Source organism: Metopolophium dirhodum, chromosome 4 (assembly GCF_019925205.1).
Source record: "Metopolophium dirhodum isolate CAU chromosome 4, ASM1992520v1, whole genome shotgun sequence".
NCBI lineage: Eukaryota > Metazoa > Arthropoda > Insecta > Hemiptera > Aphididae > Metopolophium > Metopolophium dirhodum.
In genome coordinates, this window is record NC_083563.1 from 31,303,059 (window position 1) to 31,320,340 (window position 17,282).

Consider the following 17,282-nt stretch of genomic DNA (forward strand, 5'->3'; position numbering starts at 1 on the left):
ATTTTAAACCAACAAAAGTGTTTCCGACCAAAAACTGTGTTTGAAATGATTGAATTTAATTTTAATTGTTAGATGTTTAAAACGGAACAGCGCACGCACAGCTGGTTCAGGTAGGTACAGAGTAAGTCTAGGAAGTTTCTGAATTTCGCTGCGGCGGCTGCTGTGGTAGGTATATTAAATCTCTATTCTCTAGTAAATTTGCTTTAGAAGTAACGAACGTAAAGCAGATAAGTGTATGCCGTCGTAATCTTTAGCTTGGAGCCTACGATTTTTTATGCATTTTTAACTACAAAATAATTTTCAAATTTTCACGATTTTGTTGTGAGAAATTCATAAAAAATTTTTTTATCATATCTAAGATTTGAAAATATAATACAACATAATTAATCAGAATGTTAATTTATTTTGAGTATTTTAAATTAACATTTTTACAACATTGGAAGTTTACCTGTAAAATAGTTCCCCTCAAACAATTTTCGATTTTTAGTTGTTATTAAAAAATGAGTTACTGTAGATACTTTATATTTTCTCTTAATATTTATATCACCCTTTTTTATACATGGTATTATTTTTAAAATATTTTGACTCTTTTTCATCCCTCTATATTTTATAAACATTTGTTTTTTCCACTTATGTTGATAAAGAAAATTTCGCTGTATCGAAATGTTTGAAAATGTAATACAAGGTTCCCAGTTTTATTATAGCAATTTGAAAATATTAAAGATACTTACATATGCAAGAATTTTTTCTACAAGCTTTTGAAGTTAAAAATATATATAATATTTAAATGTTAACAAAATACATCAAAATTACGAAAACTTGCTAATTCTCCTGTAAATAGTTAAAAATAATTAAAATATTCAATTTTTACAACTAAGAGTTGAAAATGTTATCAAGGTTTCTCATAAGTAGTTCATACTGAAATGAACAATTATTGTAATAAATAGGTACCTACTACCTATACATTAACAATTTTTCTTTATATACCAACATTTGAAATTCACATTTGGACGAAATTACATATTTAAATGAAAATAACGATTTTGTTGTTAATTCAAAACATTACAGTGGTATTTAATATAAACAATAAAAAACTTATTTATCTATTGATTTTATATGATAAACTATTATTTCTACCAACCCATCATGAATTATAAATATTTTTTTTTAAATACTATAGTAACCAAACAAATGTTAGATACCAGATGATCAATAAATCACTTTTCTTGTCTATTTACTGATTAATATTCTTAAGTATAATTTATTTTTATTCTTATACCTATTAAAAATTTGTAAGTAAGTATAAAACTTAAAATGGAAAATGAAGAATATGAAGCAATAACATTTCACAATGTCCCAGTAGAAAATTTAATTGATTCAAGAAAATATTGTGATCGAAGAAAGATATTTGAAAATAGAGATAATTTTATATTTGATGGTAAAGCATGAAACAAAACTATGTTGCTCGTTAGGTAGGTATATTTCTATCGAATTTGTTTAATAAAATTCTACATCTACATAGGTAAAATAAAAAGCAAAATTGATTATGTGATGTAATACTATAATATAATACATGTTCTTATTAGGTATAATATATGTATATTTTTAAAAAAAATTTACTTTACTTAAAATATTTTCCGAGTAAAATGCTTTTTTTTTCTTATTTATCCACAATTCTATATTATATGAAATTAAATTATTATAGAACATTATACAATATAGGTACAATTATTATTATAGATTCTGATAGGAGAGATGAATATATTGGTTTAACAAAAAATATGTGTGTTTTTATTACCTATTTTTATCAATTTGTATGCTTCAACCTTCAACTTTGAGAGTGATTTTTGATAGGAAATTGGATCTAGGTAGTAGGTATATATAGTTTGTACTTTAGGAAAATATAAATATTTACAAAACACAGGAAAATCTAAAAGCAAAAATATGGAAAAATTTTATAATACCTCATTCAACAAAAACATTCATGCATTTTTTGTTTTTGTTGGAAATCAAAAATTAATAATCATATAGGTACACTGTACACTTGATATTTTTCCCAAAAATTTACTATTATTAATATTAGTTTTCTAAAGAAATAATTGCGAAATTAGATATAATTCCCAAAATATTTCATCTCTTATTAGTTATTGAGCTATTTATAGACAAATTAAATTAAATTTTTAGTTTTTCTTATATTATAAGTTGCTGTTTTTCTAACTTAAAAAACTAGACAATTTAATACAAAGTTCCTCATAAGTGGATCTATTTAGAAAAAAATGTACTGTCTAATATTTTAAACGAGTTATTTCTAATGAATTAGATATAAAAGTTACAAAATTAACTTTTCCTAAAATATTAGTATTTTATAACTAAATCATAAAAAAACTATATTGTTCTTATTTATTACTTATAGAAAATCCAACTATTTTTTAACGCACTTTTGAATATTTAGTTATTTTTTTTGGCGTGTTATTGTTTATAACAGAGGTCTCCAAACGTTTTTATTCAAAAGTCATATAAAAAAATTAAAACTTACTGAGGTATACCACCTACTGAGTGACTGAGTACTGACGAAATGAAATGTTATCAACAAATGGTTTACAATTATAACTTATAACTTATAAGTTATAACATATCCTAAAGACCTATAAAAGTTACTACCTACCTATAAAACTAACTTCTACCTTTTAAAGTAGTTGGAAACCTCATTTGAATGTTATTTCAAATATTTTCAATAAATATTTATAGTTCACGGCAAAACATCTCGAAACAATATTGAAGCAGAACGTGAAAAAAATGAAATTGAGGATTCAGACGAAAACTTAGTTGTTTTAGAAAAAGAAGAGAGAAAAGTACTTAGAAAATGTAATATATGGAGACGCCAAAATATCGATTGGTAAAATGTATATTATATAATAATAATATTAAAAAAAAAAATCACTTCAACATAACTATTAATATTTTAAATTAGTATCGAAAATGCGGTGGCTAAGCGAAAATTTCAACAAAAAATGATAATACAACCACCTGTTGTCAAGAAAATTGAAAACAGTGAATTTGAACTAAGCAATCTTATTGAAGAATTGAATAACTTTATAGAAGGTAAATGTTTAATTTTCCATACAAATGAATATGAACGTGAATGGATCGACAAAAATGTCAACCAAGATAGACTATCTGAAGTTAAAAACACATTAATTGAAATAAATAAAAAATGCATGGACATTGATGATAAATTTAAAATAACCAGTAATAAAGAAGATATACTGGTGATACAAGAAGATATTGTTTCACTCAAAAGTAAATTTTAATTAATGTAGTCTAGCAAAAGTAGAAATTACTATAAGTAAGTACCTAAATTGTTTTATTTTTGTTATTAGAAGAAAGTTTAGATCTTCTTAAGCAAAAAGACAAAATTATTGATAAACTATTAGAAGGACTAGAAGAATTGTTAACTAAATCGTTTAATGAAACAACTTCTAATACAAATGATCTGGATAAATTGAATGAAATCGCAAACAATAAATTGCATATCCTTAAAGAAGAGCATAAAAAGTATTATTTAGCTATTACTGTAAGTAAACATTACATAATAATAGTTACACATGATATATTATCATATCCATACACATATAATATAAATAGACAATGATAGTCAATATTTATACCAAATCATATACAATTTAAAGAAATTGATTGAAGATACAAAAAATGAAAAAAATAACAATGATTCTGCTAAATGGAGACTTTTGATGAACAAAATCATTAATAAAATTTCAAGGGCAGCATTAAAACGGTTGGTATTAATTGAAAATAACAACCTTGAGTTATTAAAGCAATTCAAGACCAATGAAGAGAACGCAAAAATCTTTAGATTAGAAACAACTGAGAATTATATTGTAAGTAATAAATACAAAAATATTTCAAATTATATATAATAAAATAATTATATACATATTACATATATATATATTTTATTAATTCACTATTCATAAACTGTACACTATATATTAGTATATAAGTGGTGTCCTATGGGCTATGAAGGGGTTTTAGTTTTAACAATTGAATCACTTATAACTTGTAAGTAGAAGGGCCCAATATTCTAACTTTCTGAATTTTTTCAGGAGACAAACAAACATAAAATTATAAATAGAACTAATTATTTGCATAAAAACTTTTGTGCAAGACTTAATAATTAGATAGTATATAACAGTGATTGTCTTTGGCACTTTGGGAGGTCTTTGAGAGGTGCAGGGGTTATTGAGTACTCCAACTAAATGTTCAGAAATTATAGAATATTCATACTTTTTTCAATTGTATTAGGACACTTGGAGACAGTTTTTTATTATATGTTTTTTTTACAAAAGAACAATGTAAATATTTTTTTATAAAATAATATAGTATTTTAGTTGATATAGTATTAAACAAATATAAATATCAATCGGCCAAGCCACTACGGTCCACACGATTTATTGCTACCTATCGCCACATTACGTCAAGTATGTTGGCGAGGTGTAGGTACCTATGATTGGTTACACTGTTAAATGTATTTTGTTAATTCCATTTAACGGCATCTCCTACCTTCCTCTGTCTTTACATTTTTTCGTTATACTGTATTACACTCTATCCAACGAGAGAGCGCAACTCGCTGATCGCTCGCGCAATCAAATGAACGCACTCCACAGTCCGCAATCTCGATCTCTAATTTCTCCCACCATGCAGTCGCTTCTTTCGCCAGTGGCAGTTATAAGGGGGGGCGGCGAAAGGTGAACAGCCCCCTTGGGATTTGGTTTTTTTTTTTAAATTTCGTATATCGCTGACCCAACAACACCTATCGACACATTTTTGAATTTTATGATTTGATAGCAAAATATTTTTTCGTTTTAACCATGGATAATATTTTAACATAGTATTCAGTAGAAGTGTAGAACGAAGCTTTTCTTCGCTTAGAAGGTACCTATTATAAGTAATGTATAAATCATTTGACATTTGAGTATTAGGTATTGCTCAATAAACATTTAAAAAAAAAACTCAAATTTTAAGGTATATTAGTATATATTATTATATTTAGTTTAATATTTACTAAATGTATAGTAGTGGTATACAATACAAATGATTAAAAAATTTACTTTTCTTGTTTACTTCACTCTACTAAAATTAAAAATATTATTTGTTTATATTATGGAAAAATAAGTACCTACTTAATTTTCTTTGCTTATGCTTTTCATAATATTCCCTTATAAGTATTTTCATTAAAAATATGCAATAGTTTTGAATAGTTGAATGCTATTAAATAATTGCTTGATTAATATTTTTTTATTAAAAAAAATGCATATAATAATTGTATTATAATTATATTTTATAAGTCAATACATTTATATCTTTTTTTTTTAAAAACATTAATGTTAAAGTGTGTTAATAACTTAATATTATTAATATATAAACATTATTATACATTTTAATATTTTATACCTATAATCCGTGTGTATATTTTATATTATATGTATATACTATATAATATATAAAAATTCTATAAGGGGGGAGGGTTGGTTTTATTTTCACCCCCCCCCCCCCCTTGAACAGCATGTATAACCGCTTTCGCCGGTCGTGCGTCGTAGCTTGTTTAAAAAATTCACTACTCGCGGCGTCGGAGTGCACTTGTTGTCAGATCAACAGCTGGTAGACGGCATTACGTGGGCCTGGTGGTAGGAGATGCGCGGACTACAACGAGGTTTGATCGCCGCCTAGTTGTGCTCTCTCGTTGGACAGAGTATAGAATTCAGGGCAGATTTGAGCCGTTTTAGACAAGCAATATTATTATTTAAATATCACATATTATTATAAATATAAATCAAGGTTATGATTGAAAGTTTAAAAGTAAGTACCTATGTCCTGTAGTAATTATTAAGTTATGAAACGTTTGTTTGTTTTCCCCCCACGGTTATTTTCGGTATTTTAATTAAGTATAGGTAAGGACGCAAATTTTGAATATATAATCAGAGTACCTACCTCCATTATTTATTTTCCAAGTCAAGCACTGAATATATAGTATCAATGTACAATATACGTACCGCTACATATATTACATTCATGTATGATGTATGAGTTGCGTATTATAGGGAGTTGATACCGATTTGGAATTTGTTAAAATCAGATGTTCAACAAATATAAAAAAACTTAAGTATAATTGTCATGTTTTAAAAAAAAAAATAGAAGATAATAATTTTAGAATAGTAAATCAAAAAAGAAGAATTAATTTGTAAGTATTTATATTGTACAAATATGTATCTATTATTATCAATACTACATTTATTAATGATACAACAAACCCTTAATAGTTTACAAGAAATAGTGTATACACTGAGAGAAAAATGTAATAAAATCGAATCTGACGTTACAACCCAAAAATCTACAATTGAAAAACAAATTATAAATATAAACAAAAAAATTGATCAGCAAGAAAAAAGAGCTGATTCTGTTGCAAAGAAAGATAATGACGAATACGTACAATTGTGGGACCTTCAACTGACCGATATCATAAATTACATAAATAGTGTAAATTTTATATTTTTTCTTTAAAATTGGTTTTATACTAAAGGGGGCGACATAGTCCCCTTCCTATTCAATGTCTTTACCCACGACCTACCTTTAAACGAAAACACTCTACTTGGTACATTTGCGGATGACACTGCTATTCTTGCTATCGACAAAGATCCCATACAAGCTGCCCAAAAAATCCATAACCACCTAACTGTGCTTAACACCTGGTTTCACGACTGGAAAATTTAAGTCAATCCATCAAAATCCTCTCAAATTACTTTCACGCTTCGATCCTTAGAAAGTCCGGCAACCTTTATCGGCGATGCACAAATCCCTTCTTCCAAGCAAACTAAATATCAAGGTTTAATTCTTGACAAACGTCTTACATGGGATCCCCACTTAAAAAAACAAGCGTAAAGCTCTCAATTCGAGACTTCACCTTCTTAGACCCTTACTCCGCTCAAAGCTCTCATTAAAAACTAAAAGAACAATCTGCATGGCTTTTCTAAGAACCATGTGGTACTATGGCATTCAACTTTGGGGTTCTGCCAAACCGTCAAATACCAGAACAATTCAGGCATTCCAGTCTATATGTCTATGATTAATATCAGGCGCCCCTGGTATACAACCAATGAATCACTTCATAAAGACATCTACATTCCAACCTTAAATAATCTTCCTATGATCACCTACAAAAATCACACAAAACATACAGCACTCACTCAAATCCTATAATCACTCAACTATCATCCAAACAAATCCCAGGTAATCCACCCAGGCGCCTGAAAAGGAACTGGTGTAGGGACCTACTCTCTCCTTAAATCGATTTCCACGGGGTGCCACCATTGGGTGACTTCTCTCTCTCGCTAATCAACCTAGATCTCATTTACTTATTGTACTACATGTAATATAAATTTTTGTTCAATAAAAAAAAAAAAAGAGGTAATATTTTTTTTTTATTTTAGGTTCGTCAAACCGATAATTTTATACGCGAATATTTCAGTTTTAGTGGCCAGACAAATTTCTGTGATAAACTCACTATTGATGACGATGATACAATAGTGCCACTTTTGAAACACATTAATAACCTAATATTATATGAGCCTGTATACAACAGTTTAAACACAAATTATTATGAACATATCAGAGATAAAGCTCTTAATAATCTGTTATTGGATTTCATTGTTAGGAACTCGAGTTTTGTGTTTGACCATAACTTAAATGGAATTCTTGACACAAATTCAATGCAGAATTTATCATACGCTTATAATGCTTTCAGCGATTTAAAACTAAATAAAGAAGAATCTTGGGATCTCATAAAATCTAAATTTAAGCCATTTGTGAATTGTATTGATTGTAATTCTCAAATAAATTGGGAATCGGGTGAAATTATCGGAACGTCGGGCAGTGAACAAAAAATATGTAATAATAATACAATATCAGATAATTGGTAGGTACCTACTTATAGATTTCAAATATATATCATTAACCAAGCCACTCAAACGCTTGTAATAATTTATACACGGTTTTGTTGGTAGCATCAACGAACAGAAATTGAGCAAATATTTATACTTTGAGAAATTATGTAGAAATATAACTCAGCATAACAAAAATATTGACAAACTTAAAAAATCAGATCCGTTACATCAATTTATAAATGACACGTAAGTATTTTAAATGTTAATACAAAACGTTATTCCTAATAAAGAAAATCGTTGTTTGAGAGATAATATCACTAATAAATACAATAAATTATCCATTTCAAACAAATTTTTAATTTCTCAGAGAAATTTGTTATAGTTAGCCAATATATGATTTTGCAAAATGTTTAATACCTATTGATTAATCACTTTTTACTTATAATAAAGGTACTTACAGATTTGCTTTATTTTAGAATACCCATTGGCTATTACCGTTAAAGTAAATTAATTAATTACAAATGCTGAAACACTAAAGTAAAAATTACATTAATTATTTGTGGTTTACAGTGCATGTTCAAACAATATTACTTTTGAAAATATTGATGAAGAACAAAATAATAAATATTCCACAATTTTAGTTAAAGGTATGTACTTACTTGGTATAGCTTGAGGATCAAATAAAATTCTACTAAAATTAAAAATCAGTTAAAATAATGATTGATGAATTGTGTTTTAATTAATATACCTAACTCATATATCCCCATTCATCTCGTAATTTGGTTATTATCATTGTATATTAATGATTGTTCATATTTAATAATGTGTTTTCATTAAAAATTTTAGTTTTTAATAAAATAGGTACTATGGTAAAAAAATCATGTCTGAATAAAACTATTTAGATGTGAATTAAATTAAATTGAAATTGTAGATTTAAAAAGTAGAATATATTTCTATGATTTTACCCGTTAAATATATTTAGAAAATACATCACTTAACAATACTCGATGTGGAAATTTGAATCATAAATTATCCATTGACAACAAACATTTCATGCATATAATGAAAGAGATAATAAAAGAATCGCAATCAACACGTTTCTCAAAACCAAAATCATTATACCAAAGATTAAAAAAAGAATATAATTTTGTACAGTGGATAATTAGTGAAAATGATTTACAAGAATATTGGTCTCAACTCGTCAAATATATTCCAAGTAGTGTTGATTCGTGGAAAATGTACTACGAGGAACTTGGACATTATTATAGAATTTTAGTTGGTAAATCAATATTATATTATATTAATATTATAAAATATTTTACTATTTTAATCATGTTATAGTGAGGCAGAAAAAAATGGTAAAAGCAAAAACATTACAAGCTGAAAATACGAAGTTGAAAAAAGTGATTCACGAATTAGAGCTTTAGAAGATGATTATAATATTAATAATAATCATAATATTATGAAAATAATGTATAACTATATTAATCAATGTATCTAATCTAATATCTTAGCCTAAGATTCTTAGGTAATAAATGTTCTATCATCTCAACGCAAATATATGTATTATTTAATTATTATTTAATATAGGTTGTCGTAGTTGTAAGAAACCAAAGGGTGCTAGTGTAGCGTGCGATCTACCGCTTACATGTGCTCTACCTGTGGTCTACTATCCAGTTCTTTATCGGTAATTTATCGTTATTCGTTAACCAAAGCTAAAGGCGGGTTTCCACTATACACGTTTGTCGTGTACACGAAAAATGTTCAGTTATGTCCAACAACACGGTATCGTGGTTAATCGTGTGGTAACTGAACCTAACCAACCAATCACAGCAAACGATTTGTATGCACGTACACGCGACACGCGTACGTGTATAGTGGAAACCTGCCTTTATACCTTTATACCTACTATTTACTAACTGTCGGCTGTCGCGAACATTAGAGACATCTCTACACGGAGTATTCAGTGTGGCAGCTGTACACCTTGCCAAAAATTTTTGTTATTTACAAATATTATTAAAAATTGTAATTACTGGTAAAATATTTTACAACAAAATACGTAATCGCTTTGTTGTACAGTAGGTATCAAATTACAAACTATAGATCCACTTTGATGGCAGAAAATAAAAAAATATATAATTTATTTTAAAAATGAAAATACATAATTATTATCATTGTAACATCAATAGATTCATCGCTCCACTGAGAGCCTAAAATATTTATTTTGAGGGAGGTTTCTGGATTTTTGGTAGCTATAGTTTGTACTTTGCAGGTGGGTCAAAACCAGACATTTCTCGTTACTCTTTTTAAATATTCAAGAAAAACAAACAAATACGAACATCTGTTAAAATTGTAGTAATTATATTATTAAAATAAATGTTTGGTAACCTTAGTTATTAAAAAGTTAGACTGTACTACATTAGTCACCGCATAGTCAATGACGAGGTTCACTTGGGATCTACAACTTTACATCAAAGTTTTTTTTTATGTTAAGTGCAAACTAAAAAAACCGGGGAAGTCACCCTGCTGTACAGCTGAAGGTGTCTAAAGGGGTCGCTGTAACGGATGGACTAAATTTGAATTCAATAATATAAAACGATTATAAACGAAGACTGTCTGTCAGTCTATATTACAGTGTTTCTCAACCGGTGTGTCGCGACACACTGGTGTGTCGCCGAGCAAGTCCAAATGTGTCGCGTGAAGTACTAATATTAAATGACAAAAAACATTATTAACACTATTAACTATTTACAAAAATTAATAGGTATTTAATATAATTTCCATGATAATAAAAATAGATTTTCAGCTATCGACATAAAATAAATTGTATTATTATCGTTGGGTTATTATTATTATCGTCATTTTGAACGATTAATCGCGTTCGAATCACCTATTGTGTGTCATCTTAATTTATAAATGTTGGTTTTTGATATTTTCATTTATTTTTAAACAGTGAATACGTATAGTATATTTATACTGAAAACATGCACCGTATCAATAACTCACTTTATTTGTACGCTAAGTTGTCATTTACTTCTATAGTCGAATAGACTTTTTCTTAATTTATTAACAACAATATTTTTTTGTTATTAATTAAAATAAAATGGATAAATTTTTGTTTAAAAAAATACAAGTAGTAAGAGAGAATACAGATGAAGACAATTTGGAAACAGAAAAAAACTCGTCATCTTCTGTAAATGCATCGTCAAGTTTTAAAGAAAAACAAGAAAATCCTTCTAAAAAATTCAAAGGTAAATATCGTCAATACAATAAAAATTATTTAAAATTATGATTTTTTTTGGGTCGGCGACGTTCATTGTCCTATTCCTTATTGTTTTATTTGTGACGAAAAATTGTCGAATGAATCAATGGTTCCCAATAAGCTAACCCGCCATTTCACCACAAAACATCAATCGTTACAAAATAAACAAATTGATTATTTTCGAAGACTATTAGATTCAAAAAAACTACAATCAAAACAATTAGTAAGATCAGTGAAAATTTCGGATAAGGCACAGGAAGCTAGTTTTCGTATCGCCCAATTGATAGCTCAAAAAAAAAATCTCATTTAATTGCCAAGAGTCTTATTATGCCAGCTTGTCGTATTATGGTAAAGACTATGTTAGGAGTCGAAGCAGAAAAAGAAATAATTAAAATACCATTATCTGATAGTACAATTAGTCGTAGGATTATACATATATCAGAGGATATTGAGGAGCAGGTTATTGAAGTTATAAAAAGTGGAGAATTATTTGCCTTGCAAGTTGATGAATCAACAGACATAAGTGGGAAAGCTCAATTAATGGCATTTATTAGATTTATTGTAAATTCAAAAATAGTTAGTCAATTTTTTTGTTGTAAAGAATTATCTGGGACAACAACTGGTCGAGATGTTTTTGATGTCATAAATAAATATTTTAAAAATTATGGTATATCGTGGACTTCTTGTGTAAGTATTTGTACAGATGGGGCGCCATCAATGACAGGCTCTATTAAAGGATTTATTACAATTGCCGAAAATCAAAATCCAAATATAAACACAACACACTGTTTTTTACACAGGGAGGCATTAGTAGCAAAAAGTATTGTTAATGAATTAAAGATTGTACTTGATTAAGTCGTAAAAATTGTGAATTTTATTAAAAGTAAACCTCAAAAAATTCGATTATTTTCCCAGTTATGTGAATCAATGGAATCTGACCTCTATATACATTGATTATTCATACATAAGTACGTTGGTTATCAAAAGGGCGAGTTTTATCACGTTTTTATGAACTTAGAGAAGAACTTTTAGTATATTTTACAATGGAACAAATGGAATATTCCGATTATTTATCCTATGAATTTTGGTGTTCAAAATTAGCATATTTAGCTGATATTTTTGAACATCTGAATCAATTAAATTTAAGCATGCAAGGTGAAAATCAAAATTTATTAATATCTACAGATAAAATGGCTGCATTTAAAGGCAAATTATTGATTTGGAAAAGAAGGGTAAATGATAATAATTTGGATATGTTTCCTTTAACTGCTAATACTAAATTTACTGATAAAATAATACCAATTATCAATGACTCAATAACATTATTGGACCAAAAACTTGATCATTATTTTTCATCGCTGGATTTGAAATTATTTGATTGAGTGAGGAATCCATTTAATCCTAGTTTAGAAACCACACATCTTTCATTAAAAGAGGAAGAAGAATTTGCAGAATTAAAAAACGATTGCACTCTTCAAATGAAATTTAATGAGCTCGAGCTAAGCCAATTTTGGATTTACACAAAAAAAGAATATCCGAACTTAACAAAATTGGCTCATTCCGTATTATTACCATTTTCGACATCATATTTGTGCGAGGTAGCTTTTTCTGCTTTGAATGAAATTAAAAACAAAAAAAGGGAAAGATTAATTAATGTCGAAGAGGAGTTAAGAGTCGCCTTATCGAAGATTTCACCACGAATTGATACATTATGTAAGAAATATCAGTCACAAATTTCTCATTAAAATGCTGTTTTACCTATGTTATATTTTTCTTTGTTGTTTTATGTATTATAATTGATTATATATTATAAGTTTATATATTATTAACTAATTATAAATATTTAATACTATCTATTATTCTTATTTTTTTTACTATGTGTCGCAAAGTATGAAATATTTTAATAGTGTGTCGCCATTATACAAAGGTTGAGTAATTTATTTTACTATTAGACATTAGTACTACAGTTTTTTGCCGAAAAAAATGTATTTAAAAATGTTATTGTGTGTATGAAATATAATAATATACTTTAAAAGTTTCAAGTACCCACGAATAATATTTTTACAATTAGATCAAAATAGCTAAAGTCGTTATTTTTTGTTTAAATATCAAATTTCGTCCAAATTTGAACTTGAAATGTCTATAACAAAATAACTGTGCTTATATACTTTTTAGATTTTTCGGTTACAATATGAACTAGTTATGAGAATCTATATTTTCAATATTCAATCTTTAGTTGTAAAAATTAAACATTTTAAACAATTTTAACAACAAATAATTTGCACATTTTCGAGATTTTGATGAATTTTATCAAAATTTGATCTTTAAATACTTATAAAAAAAAACTATGGTATTGGATCTTTAATAATTCTCAACTGCTATTATAACAACTTATGATGAACCTTATATTATATATTTACATTTTCATGCATTCCAACCCAATAAAAAAATGTTATCGAGATTTATAAAAAAAAAACTAAAAAAATTAAAAATTGAAGATGTCTATAAATAGCTCAAAATGAGACCAAATCCTTTATTCTAATCCTATATTAGCTATGGAGTATGGTTAATAGTTTTGGAATTGCGCTACAAACGAACCTAGGGCGGCAACTTGTAGAGGGCGGCAAATTTTTTTATGTTATATATTACAATCGGAAAAAAAATCCCCGGAATGAAAACCCCCGGATAAAAAATCCCTGGAAAAAAAATCTCCGGAAAAAAAATCCCCAAAGCTATACCTAACTGTATTGTTGAATAAAATCCAAAATACCCAAAGCAAATACTTATACATATATAATTGTACATCATAAAATAATAAATATACTCATAACTTGCTTTAAAATTAAAATATAATATAAAACCCTATGCTATTGCCTAAATAATAATCTTAACTTTAAATTTTATAATAAGTCAATTCACTCCAGTGGCGTATAAAGAAATAATTTTTAGAGTGGGCTGTATAATATGATTGACTATTAATATTAAATGATACTTTAATTTTACAGTAAAATCTCAACAAATTTGTTAGTTGTTACTTATGTAGTCGAAATTACCTCCCACTAAATACAAATAATTGCGGTGTTACCTATTATTTTTTTTTTTGTCTAGATAATGTTATTAGTTATGACTTTTATTTTAAAATTGATAATTGTAGTATATAATTATTAATTACATATTATTATATTAATACGGTGCTACTATCATATGCGGACTACAAATGCATGCGGTCTACCATCATAAATGTAGACCACATATCGTAGCAGAAAAAAATTATTATTTATAAACTGCATTATAAACACGTACATCCACTAAAAGTTAAAATAAAATTGGTCAGATTAAATGTTCTAAATTACTTCTGATATAGCCATATAGGTATGTCATATCTTGTATTTTCCAACTATGTTTATTGTTATTAAAAGATAAAATTGTTGATATTCCTTTACCTACCTACAATTACTGTGCAACATTATAACGAATTTAATAAGTTTGTTAGTTACGAATAGGTCGTCGATTGTGTTGTACTGGGTTTATATTTGTGTCCGTTTTGTATATCGTGTGCATTATGCAATTAAAAGATTTTTATTCGTACATTTTTTATTATTTTTATATTGAGGTTTTTCATTTATTTTATGTAGACATATTATTATTATTATATTATATTTTTCAAATTTGAGCTAATAAACATATATTATTATAATTATGAAAATATAAACATGGCGTATTACAATATAGGTATTATGCGATCTATGTCTTACAAGGTAGACCGCACACGTGAGCAGAAATATGTCGGTAGTCCGCATATGAGAGTAGCACCATTAATAATTTAGTTAAAAAATCATTTAAGATGTTAGGGTTCATAAACAGGAATATGATTAATTTTAAAAATATTTACTCATTTATAGTATAATATTACTTAATTTTATTATAATATTTGTCAAACTGAGATTCAACTTACTATACTTTAAATTTTTATTATTAAAGAGTAACTCTACCTATCTGTTTATAAATAAATAAAAAAATATTTATATAGCAATATCATATAATATAATATATAGGTACCTATTTATGAATATTTTAATAATATAATAATTATCATTCAAATTGTATATATTTTTATTTTTATTAATTATTATTTTTAACAGCTGTACCCAACAGTACGGTTGGGAGGGCCGTGTTTGCGCCTAAATACCGTATATGCGCCTGTATGCAAAAACCTCGATTGCGTTTAATAAAATTAAAATACGTTAAATACTTATTTGCGCCTAGTTAGGTTACAAATAAATAAATTTGGCAACATTGCAGTAAAACTTAAATTTCTCGTCCCACTTTTTTCAGACTTCGAACTGACAGAATAAAATTTATTGAATTATTCTGGTGTGGTTAAAAATTTGTCTTTACTGTTCTGTTGTGTAGTTATTATTTTTTATTGTACCTATTATATTTTTAATAAATTTAAATTTAAATTTTTCTTCACTGTTCTGTTGCGTCGTTGTTATTTCTTATGTAGGCACCTATATTATATTTTTAATAAAATAAAATTTAATTATTTAAATTTTTCGCGTTACTTTGACTTTGTTAATTATATTTTGTATGAAAATAATTGTTGATGTTGATGTATCTCCTTAATTCGTTGATAACCTGGTGTTTTTTATAACTGCTTTATTTTTTATTTGTTTTATTGTTGTTTTAGCAAGATTTATTTTCAAATATGTATTTGTTTGAAATTCTATTAGAACTTCCACAAATTTTATGATTGATGGATGAGCGTTAAAAAAATATGAATTAAAATGTTTATGAAATGATTCATATGCGTTTATTGTCTGTGTTAGATTATTACAACCTTTTGCCCATAATTCAGGGGGAAATAGACTATCTTCGCTTACGAAATTTTCAACTAAATAATCAGCAAATGATTGTATTTTTTTTTCCTGCTGGAATTTCAGACATTAGTTCCAAAAAGCAATCTGATACTTCTTGTTGACGTAAAAATAGAAGACCGAAACAATATTGTAACCATTTTCCTTCTGGACTATTAGATTTATACATATTAGTTAATCCAAGACTTTGAATTTCTTTGTACCAACATTGCCCTAAGTGAAATCTGCAGGTGGAAAGTTTTATATCCGGCCAAATATTAGATGTAGAGCTTAAAATGCTTTTTTCAAAGTCAGAATATATTTCAACAGGACAAAATTCAAAGTTCAAATTTGAACATAAACGTTTAATATTTTCAAATATACATATTCATAGACGTCACAACATTTTGATGGTAACAAACAAAACACTAGAGGTATGTAATGATTATTATAAGATCCATGGATTGTGAAAAGTTGACAAAAAAATTTTGTTCAATAAGTAAATGTACCATCGACGTATATAGTATTAACCAAACTTAAAAATTGCAAATTTGTGGTACACGTAAAAATTACAATATTTTTTTCTATGTCATTTACTGCAATCATTGATTCTCTTTTAGATGATAACATATTATTTGATACTAAAAATTCTTGAACTTCAACAATATTTTTTGGAATATTTGTTTGTGTGTTTCTACACGGGTACATTCTGTCACGAATTAATTTAACGTCACCGTAATCTAACGTGTCAAAATTATTCTTTGTAATTTCAGAACGTATAATTTTAATTGGACGATCAGTCATTGGCTCTTTTTTTACACGCACTTCGAATAATTTGACGATTTAATTTTTTTCCATCAGTATTATGTTTATGATTTAAATTGCTACTTACAGTTACATTTCCATTTTTAATTAGTCTTGCTAAACACGATTTCATTGTACAACGCCAAGTTACATTACCAGATATACTTTCATAAACTTTTCTGAATTTAAAACTGTCGATTATAAGTAAATCTTTAATATTGTTACTCGCACCTTTTGCTAATATAATTTTATTTTCTGTCATTTTTGAAACAAAAATACACCAAACTGAAATGTGTAATTAAGTGAAGTACAGCGACGACTGACTATCTACGATCGAGATTTTAGAAATACCGCCGTATATCGAGTATTGACTATGTAGGTAATAAAAATTATCTATAGCAA

At 27.1% G+C, this 17,282-nt stretch overlaps 2 protein-coding genes across 2 annotated transcripts; both read left to right on the plus strand.

Annotated features, from left to right (window-relative positions):
- Nucleotides 1–1,314: 1,314 nt before the first annotated feature.
- On the plus strand, nt 1,315–9,385 carry LOC132942665 (dynein regulatory complex protein 1-like). Its single transcript, XM_061011247.1, has 12 exons — nt 1,315–1,439; nt 2,744–2,896; nt 2,972–3,300; nt 3,381–3,574; nt 3,690–3,899; nt 6,120–6,259; nt 6,339–6,555; nt 7,506–7,990; nt 8,079–8,204; nt 8,529–8,605; nt 8,941–9,237; nt 9,300–9,385. The coding sequence occupies exons 1-12, from the start codon at nt 1,315–1,317 to the stop codon at nt 9,383–9,385; spliced, it is 2,439 nt and encodes an 812-aa protein (XP_060867230.1).
- A 2,192-nt stretch (nt 9,386–11,577) lies between these two features.
- Nucleotides 11,578–12,075, plus strand: LOC132943625 (SCAN domain-containing protein 3-like). Its single transcript, XM_061012654.1, has 2 exons — nt 11,578–11,743; nt 11,822–12,075. Exons 1-2 carry the CDS (start codon nt 11,578–11,580, stop codon nt 12,073–12,075), a joined length of 420 nt encoding a protein of 139 aa, XP_060868637.1.
- Nucleotides 12,076–17,282: the final 5,207 nt, after the last annotated feature.

What these genes read in the sequence shown, in the direction of transcription:
- LOC132942665 (XM_061011247.1), top strand. Translation starts at nt 1,315, where the DNA reads ATGGAAAATGAAGAATATGAAGCAATAACATTTCACAATGTCCCAGTA. An exon ending in GATAATTTTATATTTGATGG is followed by an intron (nt 1,440 to 2,743) that starts TAAAGCATGAAA and finishes TCAATAAATATT; the next exon opens with TATAGTTCACGGCAAAACAT. An exon ending in TTATTATAGAATTTTAGTTG is followed by an intron (nt 9,238 to 9,299) that starts GTAAATCAATAT and finishes ATCATGTTATAG; the next exon opens with TGAGGCAGAAAAAAATGGTA.
- LOC132943625 (XM_061012654.1), top strand. Translation starts at nt 11,578, where the DNA reads ATGTTAGGAGTCGAAGCAGAAAAAGAAATAATTAAAATACCATTATCT. An exon ending in TGATGAATCAACAGACATAA is followed by an intron (nt 11,744 to 11,821) that starts GTGGGAAAGCTC and finishes TTTGTTGTAAAG; the next exon opens with AATTATCTGGGACAACAACT.